Source organism: Physella acuta, unplaced genomic scaffold, assembly GCF_028476545.2.
Source record: "Physella acuta isolate Inbredline_101_S28 unplaced genomic scaffold, ASM2847654v3 ptg001355l, whole genome shotgun sequence".
NCBI lineage: Eukaryota > Metazoa > Mollusca > Gastropoda > Physidae > Physella > Physella acuta.
In genome coordinates, this window is record NW_026732870.1 from 21,882 (window position 1) to 40,026 (window position 18,145).

General features: G+C 32.6%; 2 protein-coding genes across 4 annotated transcripts in view; one reads left to right on the forward strand and one right to left on the reverse strand.

The window, feature by feature from the left end:
* Positions 1 to 13,000, forward strand: part of LOC131926964 (poly [ADP-ribose] polymerase tankyrase) — a 28,979-nt gene extending 15,979 nt beyond the window's left edge. For 2 of the 3 annotated variants that reach the window (XM_059282573.1, XM_059282572.1), the window contains exons 31-54: positions 258 to 399; positions 648 to 724; positions 821 to 1,022; positions 1,229 to 1,306; positions 1,425 to 1,580; positions 2,171 to 2,291; positions 2,483 to 2,597; positions 2,790 to 3,060; positions 3,419 to 3,532; positions 3,665 to 3,815; positions 4,557 to 4,772; positions 5,223 to 5,512; positions 5,701 to 5,867; positions 6,379 to 6,499; positions 6,613 to 6,782; positions 6,877 to 7,015; positions 7,706 to 7,827; positions 7,980 to 8,061; positions 8,285 to 8,462; positions 8,638 to 8,745; positions 9,232 to 9,425; positions 10,120 to 10,212; positions 10,409 to 10,538; positions 11,067 to 13,000. In XM_059282573.1, the coding sequence (XP_059138556.1) occupies positions 258 to 399; positions 648 to 724; positions 821 to 1,022; positions 1,229 to 1,306; positions 1,425 to 1,580; positions 2,171 to 2,291; positions 2,483 to 2,597; positions 2,790 to 3,060; positions 3,419 to 3,532; positions 3,665 to 3,815; positions 4,557 to 4,772; positions 5,223 to 5,512; positions 5,701 to 5,867; positions 6,379 to 6,499; positions 6,613 to 6,782; positions 6,877 to 7,015; positions 7,706 to 7,827; positions 7,980 to 8,061; positions 8,285 to 8,462; positions 8,638 to 8,745; positions 9,232 to 9,425; positions 10,120 to 10,212; positions 10,409 to 10,538; positions 11,067 to 11,197 (3,568 nt within the window). In that variant the 3' untranslated portion in view covers positions 11,198 to 13,000. The remainder of the gene's footprint in view (positions 1 to 257; positions 400 to 647; positions 725 to 820; positions 1,023 to 1,228; positions 1,307 to 1,424; positions 1,581 to 2,170; positions 2,292 to 2,482; positions 2,598 to 2,789; positions 3,061 to 3,418; positions 3,533 to 3,664; positions 3,816 to 4,556; positions 4,773 to 5,222; positions 5,513 to 5,700; positions 5,868 to 6,378; positions 6,500 to 6,612; positions 6,783 to 6,876; positions 7,016 to 7,705; positions 7,828 to 7,979; positions 8,062 to 8,284; positions 8,463 to 8,637; positions 8,746 to 9,231; positions 9,426 to 10,119; positions 10,213 to 10,408; positions 10,539 to 11,066) is intronic. The other variant, XM_059282574.1, reaches the window with a different exon arrangement.
* Positions 13,001 to 13,054: 54 nt separating this feature from the next.
* Positions 13,055 to 17,562, reverse strand: LOC131926963 (trafficking protein particle complex subunit 6b). The gene is made up of 6 exons (XM_059282571.1): positions 17,452 to 17,562; positions 16,020 to 16,081; positions 15,218 to 15,335; positions 14,881 to 14,964; positions 14,293 to 14,386; positions 13,055 to 13,859 (listed from the first exon to the last, which is right to left on the reverse strand). Exons 1-6 carry the CDS (start codon positions 17,530 to 17,532, stop codon positions 13,828 to 13,830), a joined length of 471 nt encoding a protein of 156 aa, XP_059138554.1. The 5' UTR covers positions 17,533 to 17,562; the 3' UTR covers positions 13,055 to 13,827.
* Between the last annotated feature and the right edge of the window lie 583 nt (positions 17,563 to 18,145).

Sequence of the window (18,145 nt, forward strand, 5' to 3'; positions counted from 1 at the left end):
ACAAACATATAGTTTACTTCAGTAACCCTTGTACGCCATTTGAAAGTAATCATCTTTAAAAACTTATTGTATGACTAAAAATGAAACAAGACCTCATGAAATCTGTCTAATCTTGTGTTGCTTTCAATGTTGACTAGACCAGTGAAGCTTGTTGACTAAAATTGTGCTACTTTCATCATTGACCAATCTTGTGTTACTTTCAACGTTGACCAATATTGTGCTACTCTCAGCGTTGACCAATATTGTGCTACTTTCAGCATTGACCCTATTGAGCTGTGTAGCCTGCTGACCAGTGTGATGAGAGACCAGAAGGTGGATGAGCCTGATGAGCACAAGTTCACTCCTCTCTTGTATGCTGCCAGCTCTGGTGCTACCATCTGCTGCATGCATTTGCTGCAGGTAATTATTACTGCCGCACTTAAATTATTGACCCTTGTGGGGTATTGACCCAGGGTAGAGGAATCTGAAATATCTTAACTCATTATTTTAAAACAATTATTTGTTGCTAAATCTTAAACATAATTTGGCTAATTAATTAGCTAATTAATTGTTTTTCAAGTTAACTGAAGCCTGATAACAAGCATCAAAATGAAAATGCTTTTTTTTTATAGTAGATGTTGAAATTTCAATTTTACTTTTTATTCTAGAGAGGGGCCAACATTGAAGCCAAAGAATACAGGGGTAACACACCTCTTAACATGGCAATTTATGGAGGATTTGATAGGTAATGTCATTTAAAAATCATTTTGTTTTTAATTCTTAAAAAGTTTTTAACATTTCCACTAGAAACTCTACAATTAATTTTTTTTCTTGCTGTTAGTTGTGCCATCATGCTGATGCAGCGCAATGCAAGCCTGTCCTTCCCAATAGTGATAAGTCTACCCAGGAAAGAGGAGGTGAAAAAAGAGACAGAAGAAGAGAAGAAGAAAAAGAAGAGACCAGTCCTGACTTGGCGTCCCAAGAAACAATGGCAGAGTAGGCAACCCAAAGATATTCCTGGTGAAAGCATGACTATATTTGAGGTACATTTCCTAAACATGATCTAACTGCATTATTAGCTTTACTTAAACTTGTTTTGATGAGTGTGTTAAAACAATGTTGACAACTCAAAGAAATTACCTAATGAAAGTATAATTTAAGGTACATTCCAAATCTTCACACAACTATATTATTAGTTATACTAAAACTTGTTTTGAAAGTGTGTTAAAACATGGACTCAATGTTACAGGGTGCAGTGAAAAAAGATTTAACAGGTGTTGCTCACATGCTGCTTGATGCTTTGGGCATGCCTATGGAAGCTGTAGAGGTAAGAACCATCTTGACTTGCAATGGACACGTTTTTTGTTTTGTGAACAATGTGCATCGTTTATTGTTTTTTTTTTTTGGATTGATGAGCGAATTGAATTTTTTAAATTTATTCCTAGTCTGCGTTGAACCTGAGCAAGTTTTACTTGGCCCTGCGGCTCCTGCGCAGAATTCCAGATGTCAGCAGGCTCCATGCTAAGAATAAAGAAGGACAGAACCTGTTTCATGTTTTGGCTTATAAGACAAGCAGACATGATCCTGATCTACAGATAAAGGTAATTTGTTCACTTAATTTTTTTTAGAGCATCTTAATTACAATTTAATGAACATTAACAACAGAAATAATGCCAGTTTAGGAAATAAATCCTAACTTTTCTCTTACAAACCACCTCCAGACAGAACTATTGGTTCCTATTGCAGATCTCCATTAATTCTGCTAGTACCACATCCATCAAAATTTTTCCTAGCACATACTCAATTAGTCATTCTAATTACATAAGTTACATTTTATTATTAGCAGCACTTGGGAGATGGAATAATTAGAATACAAAATGTGACCGAAACAATCTAATATATATAATGCTGTGGGATGGCAGGGTCTAATGGTAGAGCTCACAACTGCTAACCCAAAAGTCTTAAGTTTGGATCCTGGGCTCAGTTTTTTGGGTTGACCCCAAGTCTACCCAGCTCTGATGAGTGCCTGACTTACATTGGGGAAACAAATTTGGCTGGTCATAATGCTAACCACACTATCCTCCAGTATTCTGAAGTCACTGAAATGGGTGAACTCTACTTCACCTATCCCATGTTTTTTTAGCATGAACGGGAAAAGATGATATAATGCTATAATCTTGTTGTTATTCAGGTGGCAGGAGCTTTGCTAGAAAAAAGAATAATGTTAGCAGAGAAAGATAAGCGGGGGTGTACACCACTGATGTATGCCGCTCTCAAACACCAGTCTGTTGCTCTTGCTAAATTCCTTATAAGTAAGTCTTTTATTGTCTCATACATTCTTTAATACTAAGCTTTGTTCATAAGAACATTTTACGCAAACCGAATGCACATCTGTTTTAAAAGGAATTAATTTTTTTTTTATAACCATGTTTTACTTGGTATGTAAAGTGTGTTGGTAACGACAAGCAAATGTATTGATAGTTTAACTTGAATCCATTTGTAGCCAATGACCTGAAGTTTGATGCCAGAGTCAAAGACACCAGAAACCGTGACATAATGTCTGCTTTCATGTGGGATTATAACTGGGTGTCAGACAAATTTAAAGTGGATGAAGTCAAGTATGTTATATTTTTTAAAAATATTTCTCAGTTTTAGAATTTCAGATATCATTTTTTTCCCCTTTACCTATCTTAATAAAATTTCCTATTATATTTTAACATTAAAAAAATGTTGCTTGTTTTAACTAAAAAATGTTTTTAATTTTTGCATTTCTCAATTCCTAAGTTTAAATTTAAATTTTTTTAAAACAGGGAATGGCTGGATGTGTTGATTGACCTTGGAAAGGTCAGCCTGGATACACTATATGACCATCCACTTCCTGACCCCTTGTTGTTTGGAGCCTCAGTTTCATGTGAACAACCTGATTATTTTGACACACGAAGCAAGGACCTCACCAGCCCACTTATATTTGCCATTAGAAACTATGACTTTGGATTGGCTAAATATATGCTTCTTAAAGGAGCCAACCCAAACTTTGCAGACAGCAATGGATTGACTCCCATGATGCATGCAGTTCGGATGGTAAATTTTGCATTTAGTTTACTTAAACTAGCTGTTGCATTTTAGTGCATGATCACAAATATATAAATAAAATGAAATAAAAATAAATACAGCCCATAGCTTAGCATTTCCTTGACTTACTTTTTATAAGGAAAGTAATGTTGGCGAGCCTTTAGCCGATTTCAAAGGCCAGGGTCATAGTAATTGGTTAATTATACTTCATTTGCAATATAATCAAGTTTTGAAAAAAAGAAAACGGGATATAAAGATGAAATAACATTAGAAGATTTACAAACTATCTAACCTCTAACCATACCCTTTTGACCAATTTCCCATTGCAAACAATGTGTTTTTCTATACAAAAAATGTAATCTTCTAGAATGATGTTAAGATGGTCAAGCTGCTGTTAAACTACACCTATGAGTTGGAGTCTGATGAGCCAGTTGAAAATGTAGCGTTGAGGCCACTGCTCTCAAAGGAACTCTCTAGGCAGGTAAGATCACCATGCACAGCTTTTTTGTCTTGAAGTTAAAATCTTACTGTTTTAAAGCCAAATAAAACCTTTCTAAAATAATGACACTGATTTTGAAGAAGTTACTAACTATTAAAAAATGTGTTCTTTAAGGTTATCACCATCAACTTTGAGGTGCCAAAAGAGAAAAATCCAGATGATATATTAGATGAGGAAGTCAAGGAACAGATATCTGAGGATGATGCAGTTTCCCTGTCAAAGCACTCTGAGGAGAATGAGAACTCGATAGACCTGGAAGACCATGGTATGTCACTGTCCTTGTATTTAACCCTTTCCTGTCTAGACATCAAGTACATTGTTACTTCCATTTTTAACCACAATACTTTTAAAAAAACGTAAATTATCCACAGATATTATAAAATATAGGCTTACAGAAGAATTATTATAGTTTATTATATTTTAAAATGAAGAATATAATAATTCACAAATAATATAATAATATCAAACCTAGAAAAAACATACCACACTTTTGCTATTATTTCAGTAAAGAAATTATTTTAAATTCTAAAAAATTAGCTTTAATTTTATTATTTATATTACCCTAATTTCAAAAAACAATTTCCTTAGTTTAACAAAAATCATCAAAAACTCAACAGCTAGTAATAGACCACTGAGAAAAATTAGTAAATAAAATGTAGCATTTCCAGCTTCCGCCAGCATCTTAAAAATATTACTAACCGGAACACTTCCATTACCATGTGAAAATAAATGTACTATATATAATTTATGCCAATCAGACATTACCCCATAAGAAAAATCTCAGTTGCATAAGGGTCATAGGACATGTGGTTTAATGGTATCAGAGAGAAATGTCCAAACACTTATAAATCGTTGTGGTTTGTTATTCAACCAATGTATGTGTGATGTTCATAATGTATGATTTCAAAATGCATATTGTCTATTCTCTTCCATGATCAACAATTGTAGCAATATGTAGATAATTATTTTTTAGTGTTCTACAAGTAAATATTATAACCTTTTTAAGATGACGAAGAGCCAGTTGTTGATGAGAACATGGATGTGGATGATGAGGAACAAGAAGATAAAAATGACAGTGACCATGACACAGACATTGTGGAAGATGAGGAAGTAGATAAAGTGGTAGCTGTGGCAGTGTCAAAAGAGAATGATAGTGTGAACCCAACAGGTGCCATAACAAAGCTGTCTCTCACCAGACATGTCTCACAGATGAACAAAGAGAGTGAGTACACATTTTTACAGCTGTTGCTCTATTATTATACCACATTTAGACTTGCAACATGTTTACTATACGTGAAAGAAAAAAATTCGTAGCAAATTAAATGTTATATTAAAACAATTTTCTTGCTGATTATGTAGGCCTACATTAACTTCCTGCGATTTTTTTTCTATAGACATTTATAGTATATTTTGCAAGTGTAAGCATTGTGTTGTACAAAAAGTTTAGAATAGTGTGGTCCCATGTTTTGAAAACTTTTAATGTTCAAATGTTATTAACTTTAAAAAAATATAAATAAACCTTAAGAAATGCTTTTACAATTACAATTTTAAATATTTTTTAATAACTCCTCACTAACAAACACGCAAATATGATATTTGTTTTTTTATTTGTTATTTTTAAAAAAATGCATCCTTGCTCTTGTGGCTCACTATCTTTGTTGATAATCCCCAGGGGAGTTTACAAGCATACAGAAAACTAGTCCTGTAGATTTGGTTGTGTCAGATAAGAATGGCTGGACAGCTGTCCACCACGCAGTATGCTCCCTTGACCATGCAACCTTTGACAATGCCGAGATAGTTTACCTCCTGGGCAAGGCTGGTGCCCCACTGGAAGCCAAAAACAAAGCTGGGGAGACACCCATGCAGCTGGCTCAAAAAACCAATGCCGAGAAAATTGTGAAAGTGCTAAACAAATTACTGGTGCTGGAGCCTTATAACAAAGAACCTCAGCCCTATGTTGGGGTCAGTTGGTTAATTTTTTTTATTTTTTTTTAATTTTTCTGAAAGTAATTATCCTTATCACATTCTAAATTAGTATTAAAAAGCTTATTAAATTGTATTTGTTCACAATACAAATACACCTCATTTCAATACTTTGGCTTTAAATACTGTTGATTTTTAAATGATGTCCTTAATCAATTTCTGCACAGAATCCTCAGCCATTTGTAGTCTCAGAGGTAGTCACTGGCCTAACCAAACCTGATACCAAGGCCGATGCTGAAGAAATGCTAAAGAAATTGGACAAAGATGACCAGGTGAAAGATGAAAACAAATACCTACCAAAGGTGGACACAAACTGTGAAATTAAAAACTCAGGGTATGTACACATTGGATTTTATTAGTTACAGATTGGGCAGTTTTAATAAACAATAATGAATGCAATGTTTATAATTTCATGCTAACCCTGATTAAGTTTCCATCAATTTTTACATTTTGGCACTGCACCAAATTGTTTCTTTTTATGGAGAATAATCATGTATTTTCATATCCAATGTTGCAGTGGATAAATTTAATTTTGCCTTTTCATATAATCATTTTAAAATTTCTAGAAAATGAATATGAAGGTACTAAAACACCATGATGTGAAATAGTAAGGTTGTTTAGATTTTGATCATATGTAACCATGTCTTTATTACTATTTTGATCAAACCTAACAATGCTTATAATTTGTTTTTAATTCATTTGAAATGATGAGGTCATAAATTTTATGAAAAGGCAAAAACTAACAAATTAACGCAGCTGCATGTGGACCGTTTTTTTATACTGGTGCTGGTTGCAAAAATGTAATTCTTCCTTCAAACACTCCATTTATTCCAATCCAAAAAAAGGGTAATGTCTTGCAGGGAAGTGGCTAGAAACCCTACCACAAACATTCCTTATGACGTCACATTAAGTAAGGTAGATGTTTCGGCTGGCGCTTGGGGCATGTATAATTTTTACAAGATGCAGGTAAGCCTTTTTTCTTGTGATGCTTGCATGTGGGCCTTGTTCAACACTACCATCCTGTTTTATATTTCTGTTGAGTTTTGTCCAGTGTACACGTTGGCCTTCTTTTCCTGCAGGTAATTTGTCACACCACAAAGAACTTGTTTATTCTGTTCACACGCTGGGGTCGCATTGGGGACAGAGGTCAGTTCCAGCACACACCCTACCAGACACTTCAGGAGGCAGCTAAAGAATTCTGTAAAATATTTAAGTCTAAAACAGGCAATGATTGGAGCAATTTAAGCAAGTAAGTTAAAACTTTTTCTTAGAATGGAGACTTGGAATTTAAAAAGAGGAGAAATGTTGTATTAAAATTGAAATCATGAAAAAAAAATCCCCAGATTCCAAAATCATGCCAAGAAGTACCGGTTAATGCCAAAACCTGAACACCAATACAAGCAGCAGAAAATTGAGTTTAATTTCGAGTCATCATTACCATCAAAACTTCCAGAGCCTGTCTTTGACCTCTTAACAGAATTTGTAAGTGATACTCTTTGATTATAACTGTTCTTGTCCTTAAGGAAGTCCTTTAAAAATGTCATGCTATTATACGCTATTTTAATACTCACCCATTTATCATTGCTAGAAGCCAGACACCCATCCCCCGACCCCAATTTTTAAAATCCTTTCTATTTAAAAAAAAACCTTTTCTGTTGCATTTTAAATGCCACCATCACCTGTGGGTTTGCAATTGTTTATAAGCAACCCATCAGACACGCTTTTTAACTGTCAAATTTAAAAAAAAATGTCATTAGTAATCATTTGAGAATGGGATGGTGTGGTAGAATAGTAGAGCACTCAACTGCTAACCTGAAAGTCTTGGGTTCTTTTCTCAGACCGGACTCTTGAGTCTCCAGGACATTCCTGAGTCTATCCAGCTTTTATGGGTAGCTAACTAACATTAGGGAAAGCAAAGGCTGCTGGGCATAGTGCTGACCTTACCATCCGTTCATATCCCAAGGTCAAGAAACATAAACTCTGGACCATAGATCGTTATGTCTAAAGGCGAACATTACGTTTAATCACACTACAAATGTTTAAAGCCATTTACACCTACAAAAATGAATTACTAAAATTTGTTAATCCAGTTCAAGCAGAGTTTGAAAAAGTCAATGCTACGAGCTTTATTTTTCTTTCAGGTTATTTACTGCTCTTGTTTATATTTTACAGAGTAGCGTTAATATGCTGTTAGCCTCTGTACAGAAAGTAGGACTAAATGAAGACTTCATGCCATTTGGTCGCATGAAGAGAGAAACTCTACTCAATGCCAGAAAGATTTTAACAGATATTGGGTAAAATAATTTTTGTCACTTGTAAAGTATTTTGAAAATATTTAGAAAACCTCAAGGAAAATTCCTTGGATTCTTAAGTATTTTGAAAAATTATTTTATCTATTACTTTATTCAAAGTCCTGTTATCTAATAAACTCACACTTCTTTTTCAGTGACCTGATAGAAAAAATTACTAAACTTAGAAACAATTTGTTAACTAATGTCGGCACAGAATACCAAAGTAATTGTGAAGAGGTGAGGGACACTTTTTTTGTATCACTATTTGTTTGTTTAGAGCTGCTTTACTTGAAACTCACAAGCACACTCCATTCTTTGTTTTCCTTCAGATGTCATGTATTGAAATAAGCAGCAGTCTTTTAAAAAAAATTGTTGAAGTTTTAATTCTAGTGCTTATTTAACTTAAGATATTAAGTTAATTATGTTTCAGTGTTTAAAATTATAACTTTTTTTTTACCAGATTGCAAAGCTGACAAATGAATATTATCACCTAATTCCCATTTACGGCTTTGAGGATGAAACAATTCAGCCAATAGCAGACAAGAAAATGCTCAGGGATCACACCAAACTCCTTGCTGACTTAATGGACCTGGAAGTGGCTAACAATATTCTCCTTGGTGCCAATCTTAGAAAGGCTGGTCAGTTTTTTTTTGTTTTTTTTTTAATCTTTTTTTTAATGTAGATAGGTGTTGCGCTTTTAGACTGTTTGCACTTACAAGTTTCCCAAGTCTGTTATAAAATTTAAACAGTGTATCTTCTTCTGAATTTGGTTTAGCTTTGTTTATTAATAAAACATGTATATATCCTCTGCAGAAATGAATCCAATGGATTATATTTATAGCAGTCTGGATTGCAGGATACAGCCATTGCTGGAAGATGACCCTGAAGCTCAGTTTATTCTTACAAATATACATGCCACAGGTAAATTGTATAGCTTTGTTTTTCATAAGTAGTTTGCAATCCTTGTAATTATAAACCTTTTTGAATGGTTTCCTTGCCACCATTTTTATACACCAGAAAAGATAGCTCATAGCCTTGATGGAATATGTAAAAGTTTTTGTCATGCTTATGTATAGACAATCTAGAATCTTATCATATCAGTGTTTATTTTTATAATTAACTTCGGGAAAATATTTCTTTGCCAATGGGAGAGGACATCATTCTTTTTAGTTAATGGTACAGTGTACTATTTCTCTACTTTTGCGTGGAATATGTTACAATCTAATAACGAAGTATCCTTTGTGGTTTCAGTCGGTACAGTGTACTATTTCTCTACCCTTGTGTAGAATAAGTTACAATCTAATAACGAAGTATTCTTTGTGGTTTCAGTCTGTACAGTGTACTATTTCTCTACCCTTGCGTAGAATATGTTACAATCTAATAACGAAGTATCCTTTGTGGTTTCAGTCCCAACAGCCAACATCAACAGGATCTTTAAAGTGTCCAGAGCAGGTGAGGATGCCAGACTTGCTGCCCTGAAACTGCCCAACCACCAACTGCTCTGGCATGGCAGCAGCATGTCCAACTTCCTGTCCATCTTGTCTCTGGGTCTCTTGGTCACTCCACCAGAGGTTCCTTGGACTGGTCATTTGTTTGGAGAGGTAAGCACTAGTCATTTTAGAGGGATATGTTGAAAGACACAGTGACAACTGGTAGAACTAGTGATTACATGACTAGTTTTGTTCCCAGGCGAGTCCATAGAGCCTCCCTGTGTCCACCCAGTTCTGAGTGTTTATTGATAGGGGGCTGGGCATTTTACTGACCTGTTAGGTCCTTTCATACAGCACAGGTGGTGAACTATCTGCCATACAAGGGTACTTAATAGCTCTACATTCATCATCATCTTTTTCCTTTTAAGCCCTATTGAGACATGTGGCCGCCACAGAAAGCTCCCTCAACTTTTGTTGGTCACCGACAATTTTCCTGGCAGTCCCTCAGTTGCTAGTTGTAAGCCTCCATATCTCCCTTTGCCTTCCCTGCTTTTTTTTCCTTGAAGCGTTCAGCTTAGCACCATTCGTGGATTCATTCTTTTCTTAGGACATGCCACATCCAGCACCATCTTTTCTTCTTTTTTTTCCAACCCTTCTATTACTCTACCATTAGAAGTTGGTTTTAGGCCAGTGGGTGGCTTTTATCTTTTTGCAAGCACTTAGTTTGGAAAAGAGTCCAGTGATAACTCTACATTACTTTCATCATTAATACTACCAGCACATCAGGATGTTCTTGTATTACTTAGTTTATATTACAGAGATATACTCGATACATTATAACATTTTCCTCTTTACTTTAATTCAGGGCATATATTTTGCTGATACATTTTTGAAGAGCTCACACTATTGTCATAATCACAGTCCAAAGTCTACTTGCAAGGCTATGCTGCTCTGTGAGGTAATCATTCATTCCATTTTTCTCTTAGATAACATGTAAACTTTTTACTTTTTATAAGTCATCTCTGTTCTATTATTTTACATGAAGCCTTGTGTTAAAAATTAATTATAATTTTAGTAATAAGTTTACATTTAGGAAGTGAATAAGTAAGATGTAAATGACGAGAGGTAAACTAGAATGTACTATGTTCTTGTAGGTGGCATTGGGAAATCCCAAGATAGACGTGAAACATGGGGATGAGGACCACCTGGATGATGACATCAACAGCTTGAAAATCCTGGGCAAAAATGCACCTGTGCCAGATTTTGATGCAAAACTACCTTTTGGTAAGGGTTTGATCAATATAACCTTGAGTTTGCATATTGGGATTTTTTATATTTGGTTTGGCTAATCTGTTCTTTTTAACTGTTGGGTAAGCATAAGATAGAAATCGAATGTATATGATGACTACATAAGCATAAAATAGAAATGGGAGAATGTTTATAAAAAGTTAACATTTTTGCTCTGTTCAATGCTGCTATTATAAAAAAAACTGCTGAAAAGAAGTAAAGTAGAACAAGTATTACTTTAACAATTTTTAAAAGTGGAGATATAATGTGCTGTAGGTAGTGAAATTGACATTCATCAAATTACTTTCATTTCTATATAGCAAAGTTGTTAAAAACATTTTCACCCCTTCAAAAACTGCTTCCAGTTTACATTTTAGTAGCCATGACACTATTTATGTCACATCAGGTAGTAACCAATCTATGTGACTCAGTGTAATGATGAGTGAAGGTAAAAAAAAGAATGTTATGCACTGATTATCCCTCAAACCTCTGAACAGTATTTAAGATGTTCTTGCATTATTTCAGGTGCAACCCTGTCCCTTGGCCAAGTGCAGAAGATGAACTATCACCCCCCAGCCAGAATCAACCATAATGAGTACATCATACACAATGCAGATCAAGTAGCCATCAGATATCTTGTTCTATACAATGGTTAAAACCCATGAGCTGGTCAGTTTAACAAGACCCACTAGATTTGTTTACTTTCATGTCATTGTTTTCTCTGTTTCTTGTTTTTAAATTGTTGAAGCTGAACTGTTTAAACAGGACTTCTACTCATTAGATTTGTTTACTTTGTATGTCACTGTTGCTCTGTCCCTTGGGTTATTGTCCCCTGTTTGGCAGCAGCTTCCATATATTCATGTATTAAAATGTTAATCGTTTGCTCTTTGATGGAGGGTTCTAACAACAAAAATGTTTTAATTTTTAAGCTACATACATTCTTTAATAGAAGTTTATAATACCCATTGTGTTCATGAAAAAATACAATTCATTATAAAATCTATTGAAAGGTTTACTACATGTTAGTGGGGGAATCTCTGTAATTTTTTTTTTTAACTGTTGAAAATGTTATATTTTTTAAACTTTTTTTTTTCTGTTGTCAGAAGAATAAAAAATATTTTGAAGTTGACCAATTTACTGTAACTTTTTCTTTTTGTGTACATTTAAAAAAAAATACATTTTGTTATTGATGCTTTTGAGCTGTTTTATTTAGAGCTGCATTCTTACTTTGACCCATCTACATTTCTATCCTCATGATGACAGAATGTTTATGGTGCTTGCATGTTTTTGTAACAACTTGCTTTGTAATTCTCTCCCAGTCATAGTCACTTTGGCTGTTCACAAATGCTTAATTAGTTTGCATTATTGAAAGTAGTGTTAGAATAAGGAGAGAATTGTCATACTGTGTCACATTTGTGAGAGATAACTCTATGCTGGCTGAATGAAAGCTTTAATGACAAACAGATATTTTTATTTTAGATATTTTTATTTTGATGTTCTTAATAAAAAAAAATTCTTTTAATTACATTTATAACATATTTATAAGATATATTAAAAAAAAAAATTGGTGTTTGTATGGTTTTTGTGAGAAAGAAAATTGATGTCAAACAAAGTTTTATTAATGTAAAAATGAAAATATTTTAGTGTGCTTTTTTAAACTGAGATATTATTTTGTCAGTGATATTGTGAACTGCACAAAAGTGGTTATCTTTAGGACAAAGCAACTTTTGATAATTTTTTTTAGAAAAGAAATTATTACTAGAAAAATTTGTTTTTAGGAGGTGGGTGTTAATGTTAACACAGTAATACTAACAGAAATTACCTCAGTAAATGATACATAAGATAACCTTACGTTATTGCCATATGATTGCCATATAAACATTTTTCATGAGCAGTGTTTTCATCTAGAAGCCATCATTTTAATCAGTAACATTTTCTTTTCTGGACATAATTTTACATTAACTGGTCATCAATTTTACATTAACGGTTTATCATATCAGTTAAATGAGTTGTACTTTACAATATTGTTTGTGCAGACTTTTTAAATTGAATGTAAGCATTTTTTTCCAATCATTTTTTTTTAAATTAATTTTTATTGTGGAACTCTGTATGGTTTTGTTAAATACAAGCTTATTGAAATGTAGACACTAAAAGTCCAGGAATATTTTCACTCAATTGTTGTGGCTTTGTCGTTGACCGTTTGAATTTTTTAAATTACACTTGTAAAGCACCTACTGTTGTCTTGAAATGTATTCTTATTTACCAAAATGATTGAATGAGTTGTTGTAGTATACAAAATTGTTGTTTAATTCAGTGTTTTCATGTATTTTCTTGTCATATGAGAGATGTCAAGCGAGCTTTTGTATTTCATTCTTGTACATTGTTCCATCATTAATGTCTTAAGTAGCAAAAATTATCTGTTTATCAAAGTTCAAAATAAACATTTTCAAGTTAACCAACATACACGACTTAAATAAATTTGTGCTTTCTCAAAGAATCAATGGAATCAAGTCGACATTAAACAATTTTTATTGGTTGACAAAAAAATGGCAAAATACTCAAGTAAATACAGTACCACCTAGAGTACAAACCAAACTGCGCATATAAATCATTAACATTAAATGATACATACAGAAGCATGAAATTTATTTAAAAAAAATTACATCCTCACTTCTCTCTGGTTATTTACAGACAATATTCAGTTTATCCAATGGCCCAGCTACCAGAGAATGAATGCCACTGTGACCTGGAATGTCAGTTTCATGTATTTCTCAGCTACATTCACAACACAATTTTAAATCTAGACATACTATTTAGAACATATTTTACAGATAAATTCATTTTGTTTACAATTTCAATTCGATAAAATAGCCCACTTAAAAAATAATGTAAAAAGAACAACAAAAACAGCTGTCTGTTCAGTGAAGCCAATGCTTCCCAATGCCACACGTAACAGTGGCAAAGTGTTTGAACCTAGAGATGCTCATAGAGTAAGGTCGTTCACATTTGTAATTCAATAAATATTACAGCCAGCAATAAAAACAAAAGTAAAGTTATTTGTAGATAGTGAATTCCTTTACTTACTGAAAAATGTTTCATTTCTTTTAGCACTTAAAAAATACATCCACAAAGGAGAATTATGTGCATCAAAATCACTTACAGATTTTTATATTGAATGAAACATACTAGAAAACAGTTTTGTGTTATTGCACAATCTGAGATTACAACTTCTCTTGCATCCGTCTCTGCACCCAGCACTTGTTCCAAAGTAAAAACTTTCAGACCATCACGTCCTCTGAATTTGTATTTGAAACTTGCCTGTGAAGATTTGCTTTCATAAGTATTTTTTTTTTAGGAAGGGATCAAATATATATAACAGGTACATGATTGAGAGGTTTTATAAATTTTAGTACCCAAGTAAAGCAAATGATGTCCACAGAGGAGATGGCTCAGATTTGGTGATTATTGAAAGGGATTATTCGAGTTCATGAATGGTCAGTGATAGCAGTGAACACGCCATATGAAGGGATTATGTGTCCATGAAGGGTCAGCATATGAAGGGATTATGTGTCCATGAATGGTCAGCTTTGAAAGGATTAGTCTATGAATGGTAGGTAAACACAACATATGAAGTGTTGATGCTGCTCTAAGGACCGTAGACCCAATTATTGTATTTGTTGTTGAACACATCATCATTCAAACAAATGAAAAAGATATCTTAAACACTGTCTTTGACAAATGTGCTACTTACATGCTGGCATAGCACTAACTTCAGCTGTAACGATGCAGTTAATTCCTAAATTTGACAGAGCACCTCTTATCATCCCACAAGGAAAAGCTAAATACTAAGGATATGGAAAAGTGGGTAAAAGAAAATGTTGGATCAGGATGATTTGAAACAAAGTGAACATTTTAATACCATTTTTTACAGGTAGGCCTATATATTATCTTCATTTTTAAGCCATTACAAAAAATTTTACTTACACAATGACCAAGCAAAATGATGCTGCATTTTTAACCATATCATTTTAAAAAAACTACTTTTGAGCATAATAACAATATTATAAAATAATAAATTGAAAAAAATATTAAACCTAGAAAAACTATTAAAAACGCTAGCTAGTGATAAAAAATTAGAAAATCATAAAAACACATAAATAAAACCTATTATTTCCTGCTTCCGTCAGTACCTTTAAAATCTTGTTACCAATACAACAGGTAATTCAATGTACTATTCATTATGGTATAGGCGCTTCAGACAGTACCACATTAAAAAATCTCTGGTGCCATTTAGACACACAGGAAGGAAATGGGTTAAGTACAAAGAATGAACCCCAACCTTTGGCGCAGATTCCATATACTGTTTCCCTGTTGACATTTGTACAAGAAATTTGAACTTGTTATCTTGTAACACATAGACGCCCTGGAATAAATATTTCATAAAATTGTTTCCAATACTTTTCTGGACCAATATATTTAAGATGGTTCATATTTAAAAAAATTACAAGACAGAAAAAAAAACATCTCAGCTGTTAAAAACATTTTCAAGTAGGCCTATTATCTTTATAATTTGCAAAGAAAGATTAAAGATAATTCTAAAACAATTTTAATTATTTAAATTTTTTTATTAATAGTTGTAGTTATTTACAAAACAAAAAAAGAGCATTTTCATGCACCTGATGGTTCGTCCTCAGGTTATCAATCTGTTTCTTATACACTAGATTCCAGAGGTCTTTACATACAAACTTCATTGTGTCCAGTTCATCTTTGAAACGAGAGCATTCTCTGGTGAATCTAAAATGTAATAAGGAATAGGAAGTCTGAGAATGATATGGTATAGCAGGTGTCATGGAAAACAAGAGCACTAGTAAATAAATATTTAAAGTTATATAATGATACGGCGAAGGGAGGTAATCACAGTAACAAGTGCATTTGGTGAATCTAAATGTAACAAAATAGTGAGAGGATAAATTAGGAATATTAATGGTCAAGCATGTGTGTTTTACTTCTAGTTAAAACCCCACTTGCTGACTGAGTTTGTCAGATATTTTAAACAACTCTGTTGAGAAAATCATCAAAACACCACTAAAAACAATACATTTTAATTCTCGTGGTATCTCAACGCCAGGGAAAATAAAATTATGACTATTAGAATAAAAAAAAAGGAAAAGTCATCAATCTAGCTTAACAAGGTTAAACTGCCGTATTTTATAATCAACTATGTTACATTATGATGACAAAATGATATATAATCTGCGGTAGAATGCTTAAACAAATTTTTCTTACAATATGACAGTTACCATAATTATTAAAGAGGAAAGGTCACTTTTGCAATCAAATTCACCTTACAGTTACAGTAAAAATTACTATAGGCCTACATAAAATACATATCAGCTGTAAAATGTGTATTTATCATAGGATAGTAGTGGGTTATTTGTACTTAAGGTATCAGCCCACTTAAAAAAAAACTCAACTCACCTTTCAATGAGACTTTGGCCCACACGGAATCCAAGAGCCTCTAATTTTGATATACACTGATCCTGTTAAAAGTAAACACACAGAAATATCCATGTTGTTGTTTATATTACTAAGGGTTCTGTCTTTACACAAAGCATCATGTATTTTATCAATGTAGGTATCAATTTTAAGAAGTACATTACATGCGACTGCATATCCTCTAGTCTATAAAAATTTAAGAATTAATTTTAAAAGCAGGCTTTGTGCAGGGGATACAGTTAGATATAGATCTTGATCTAGGAGTTTAAAAAATGCTTTTAGAAATGACAGCTTTTATTGTAAAATATGTAGTGTGTTAGAGTTAGGAAGAGGGCAGCTATGAATGATATATTAATTATTATACTATAGGCTAATTTAAGAAATTATAATTATACTTTTATACGGAATCCAAGAGCCTCTAATTTTGATATACACTGATCCTGTTAAAAGTAAACACACAGAAATATCCATGTTGTTGTTTATATTACTAAGGATTCTGTCTTTACACAAAGTATCATGGAATTTATCAATGTAGGCATCAATTTTAAGAAGTACATTACAAATGACTGCATATCCTCTATAGTCTATAAAAATTTAAGAATTGATTTTAAAAGCAAGCTTTATGCAGGGGATACAGTTAGATATAGATCTTGATCTAGGAGTTTAAAAAATGCTTTTAGAAATGACAGCTTTTATTGTAAAATATGTAGTGTGTTAGAGTTAGGAAGAGGGCAGCTATGAATGATATATTAATTATTATACTATAGGCTAATTTAAGAAATTATAATTATACTTTTATAGATCTATATTTCTATGTCACGGATCTAGACTAGATCTATGTGTTTTTAATTTTACGAAGTGACTACTCACAAAAAGATTTTTTGGCAGAAAATACGAAAGACAATAGTTTTGCGCATGCGCAGTGACCTTAAATTATCTCTGCTAGGCTTATGGTTCTGCAGTTTGTTTGAAACCATATCTTTTTCTGGCTAGAATCAGCCTTAATTTGCATATTTTTATCATGACTTTTTTTTAAAAAATAGAGTAGGCCTACCCTATTGTTCATTTTATAAAATAAAAAGGTTGATCTAGCTAGATCTCTGATCTATGCAAAAGAAATGTGATTAGGCCTAATGTTTACTACAATAAATTACATGTATCACTGAGTAATATTGCTAAGAAATTAAGAATATTGCATTTTTGTAACATAATCATTTGATTCATTTTAATAATTGTTTGATTAGTGTTTACTTTTGTTTGTTTTTGTTGTGACTTTAAGTTTTTTTTGGTCTTATTTTTATTACAAAGTTTTTAGGCATGCTTTTTCTGACGGTTTAACGTACGAAGTAGGCCTAATAGATTTAATTTAAATAGTAACTTATTAAGTAAAGAAGTAGATCTAGACGTATAGTACTTTGTCTTCTTTAGACGCCTCTCTGTGTATGTATTCGACTATCTCCATATGAAGAAACTCAAATATCACTTCGTCTGCCATTTTTGTTTGTAAATTTCTTCTAGTTGTGTGAATAGATCTAGAAATCTAGTTAGGGTTGCTCTAAATCCCAAAGATTATTTAATGAACTAGGTAACATTTAATATTTGCACATGAATATTATTAAATAGTAAAAAGCCAAATCTTACCCAATGCTTAAAATGTAACATTTTCATCACATTCGAGATATTATTTAGTATTAGCTTTCTTTAATATACTAAGTTACTTTGGAGATATTTGATAAAACATTACAAATAAATGAATAAAATGTCAAAATTGATTTTTTTTTTTAAAAAGGTTAAAATAAAATAAATAATAAAACCCAAATTTGGCCAAAAGGACCACTTTTATTTATATTATAATGCATGATACCTTCAATTAATATAAGCATAATGATATGAAATGATTATTATATGTTTGGGAAAATAATAATTCATAAAAAAAAATCTGCTGGCTTAATAAGTCAAGGCTACTGGCCTGCTTATAAAACATTCTTCAAAGTTTTAAAAACTGTTCACAGGAATGCAATGTTTATTTGGGAAGGGGAAGGAGGGAAATAAAAGGTTGCTTTGAGATTGGTTTCTATCAAAACTGAACAAGAAACTAGATTTTAAAC